This window comes from Tupaia chinensis, unplaced genomic scaffold (assembly GCF_000334495.1).
Source record: "Tupaia chinensis unplaced genomic scaffold, TupChi_1.0 Scaffold000548_1, whole genome shotgun sequence".
NCBI classification, from domain to species: Eukaryota; Metazoa; Chordata; class Mammalia; order Scandentia; family Tupaiidae; genus Tupaia; species Tupaia belangeri.
The window spans coordinates 705538-708462 of NW_006160060.1; the positions used below are offsets into that span (position 1 = coordinate 705538).

General features: G+C 60.9%; 1 protein-coding gene across 2 annotated transcripts in view; it reads right to left on the reverse strand.

Annotated features, from left to right (window-relative positions):
- The window catches only part of MOV10L1 (Mov10 like RNA helicase 1), a 67528-nt gene that overhangs the window by 18523 nt on the left and 46080 nt on the right, over positions 1-2925 (reverse strand). For both annotated transcript variants that reach the window (XM_006157589.2, XM_006157588.1), the window contains exon 18: positions 2336-2457. In XM_006157589.2, the coding sequence (XP_006157651.1) occupies positions 2336-2457 (122 nt within the window). The remainder of the gene's footprint in view (positions 1-2335; positions 2458-2925) is intronic.

Consider the following 2925-nt stretch of genomic DNA (forward strand, 5'->3'; position numbering starts at 1 on the left):
CCCCCCCTGGCGTGGGGCCCGCCCTCCCCCCTTCTGGCCGCGCACCTCACACAAGCTGCCTTACTGCTCTTGCCCGCTCCGTGTTGGGCGGGAAGTGGCTGCCGTGGGGCGGCGAGATGGTCAGGGGCAGCACCGTGAGGGCTAGTCACAAGCGGAAGCCGCTCCCTCCCCCGACTCAGTGCCTCTTGATTCACCCACAGGGACTGCTCTCCACCTGCCCCCAACAGACCAAGGGCCTGGGACCTCAGGGTGGTAACGGCTCAGCCCTCTTGCCCACCCTCACTCCCACACCCAAGGGAACAGGCTTGAGGCACGAGGACATGGGAGCCACGGATGTGCTCCACCAAGACAGACCTTGGCGCTTCGCCTGGGCCTGGGCCTGGGCCTGGGCCTGGGCTCCCGCCTCCCAGGACCTGGACAAATTCTGTCATCGCCAAGCCTTCTGTGGCCCATAGCAAGATGGGACCCTTTGCCAGCCTGTCCTCTTACAATTAGTGTCGTCTTTAATTGTGGGCCTGCATTTGCAAACCTTGAGCTCCACACTGTCTCCTGCACGGCGAGAGCCACGGGCAGCAGTGTGGACACTGCCTCATCCCAGCCCTGCCGAGGGGGTGAGCTGGAGCCTGGCTGCGCACAGGTCCCCACTCTGCGCCACGAGGTTAGGGCTTTGACTGGAGTGTGCTGCTCCTTGCTGGGGCCTCCTGGGCTTCCATCAGCTGGGGTGCCCTCTCCCCGGGACCCTGGGATGCTCACTCCTTCACCCCCACCTGGCGAGCACCTGAACAGATGTGACCTGCTGGGAAGGCCTCTCAGGCGGCTGGCCTTCCTCCCACCCCGAGGTGTGCATCGCAGCCTGTCTGCCCTGTGCTGCGTGTATCTGTACCCCCAGACCACGCTGCCCGTGCCCATCTCATGCCCGTGCCCCTGGCCAGCAGAGCACGTGTCCCCACCAGAGGAGCTGACGTCCCTGTGCTTCATCTTGCCACCCAGTGGGCGTGGTGGGACCTGGCCTCAGGGAACCCCCGGGGGCGGGAAGTGGGAGCCTGCCACCCTCATGCAGCAGTGGCCAGACAAGCTCTCCTGGCTGAGCGTGAGGAGGAGTGTGGGAGTGTGAGGTGACACGTCACTGCCAGGGGTCTCAGAGGAGGTGCAGGTGGGAGTAGGACAAGGCCCTCTGTCGGCGGGATCGGGGTTGGCGGGGCTCCTCTCGGGCACGTGTGCTACAGGGATCACGGGTGCTGCTGCACTCCGGGTCCCTGACAGCTACCCCTGCGCCGCCCTGGCCTCGTCCTGGAGCCCTGCCTGACAAGCGGCCCTTTTCCTCCTTGTCCCGGGACCAGGGGGTGTGCTCTGCTCCCAAATGTGAGAGGCTGGGTCTGGTCTTGCTGGGAGGAGTTTCCCCAGACCGTAGATTCAGTGACCCCATTAACAAAAAGTCCATTGCTCTGGCTGAGGCCTGTGCTCCCCAGCCACTAGCCGCTGCCACGTGTCGCTCTAGGCGCTTCGTGGGGCTGGCATGAAGGAGGCCGTGTTCTCGGTGTGAACCACAGGGCAGACTTTGAAGACTTGAACCAAGAAAGAGAAAAAGTCCCACTGATACATCTTATACCCATCACACGACAAACGGTGCTCTCTAAGTATGAGAGAGACTCAGAGACACGCACAAAATCCCTCCCACGTGGGTGGCAGTGCAGGGCTGCATGGTGCTCTGGCTTCTGGGCCGTGCAGCACTTGGAGCCCACGGCAGAGGCAGGCCAGAGCATGCGTGGCTGAGGCCATCCCTGACTGCTGCGAGGTCTCTGTCTCTAGACTGGCCGGGGAGGGTGAGGTGAGGCTCTCTCTGAGGGTCATGGACGCGCCACCCCCACCCACCCTGGCAGGCTGAAAACAGTGGCACATGTGGCCCCCACCGGCCTGGCCTTCCTGAGGTGGCCGTTCACTGGCCAGTCTGCTTCCCCCGGGTCTCTGATCACACTCCGTACTCAAAAAACTTTCCGTGTCTTCCCCAGTGACAGCCAGGGTCCTGACCAGATGCCTTTGGCAGCCCACAAAGTCCGGGGCCAGGCTCTGCGTCAGGGCCCTCTCCACCGCTTCCCTCGCCTGCTGGACTCGGGCTCCTCTGGGTGACCATGCTTGCGGCTGTGCACCCATAGCCAGCGTGTGGGGGGCTGTCCATCCCACGTCCTGCTGTGGGGTCCTGAGTCTTTGAGGTCTCAGCACAAATGCCACTTCCTTGGCCCAGCCCAGTGGGCCCCTCCAGCCCTGGGGCCCCTCCCCACACCACTCTGCTGGCCACCTCCCTCAGACATCTGTCCCGGGGGACTGCGAGCCTCACCTCACTCCAATCTGGTAGAACAGTCCCGCGCTGCTGCATGTGGTGATGACGACCCTGAAGCGCGAGGCCCTCCAGACGTCCTCCCCCTCCTTGCAGTATGGCCGGATGGCGTCGATGATGGTCTGGCAAGGACAGGCAGTGGGACACTTCTCAGTGAGTGAGCACGCCTTAGGCTGGACAGATGAGAAGGTGAAAGGAGTTCTGAAGGATAACCCTGCCCTGCTGCCATGTCTTAGTCACGACTAACCATTTAAGACGGTGTTCTTCAAGTACTTTATATTTCAATCATTTTGGGCCATGTTTGTGGACCCAAAGCCATAAACTGTCCCAGAAGCCTGCAGACCCTTCCTGAACACAACCTTGCATGTTCTCTAGATTCAATTTCTGCTTGGAGTACTACCTGTGCTCATTCTATAAGCAAACCAGAAACTTCTAACCTCCCTAAAGAGGTATGCATAGCCAAGTCCATAAATAGAACCACAAAAAAATACTTTTGCGGATCAAATAAAAAACGTGTATGAGAAGTTAACAGAGCTAAGAACAGCCACAATGCGGTAATTCAGAGTGCACGGGAACACGGGCTGTCAGCA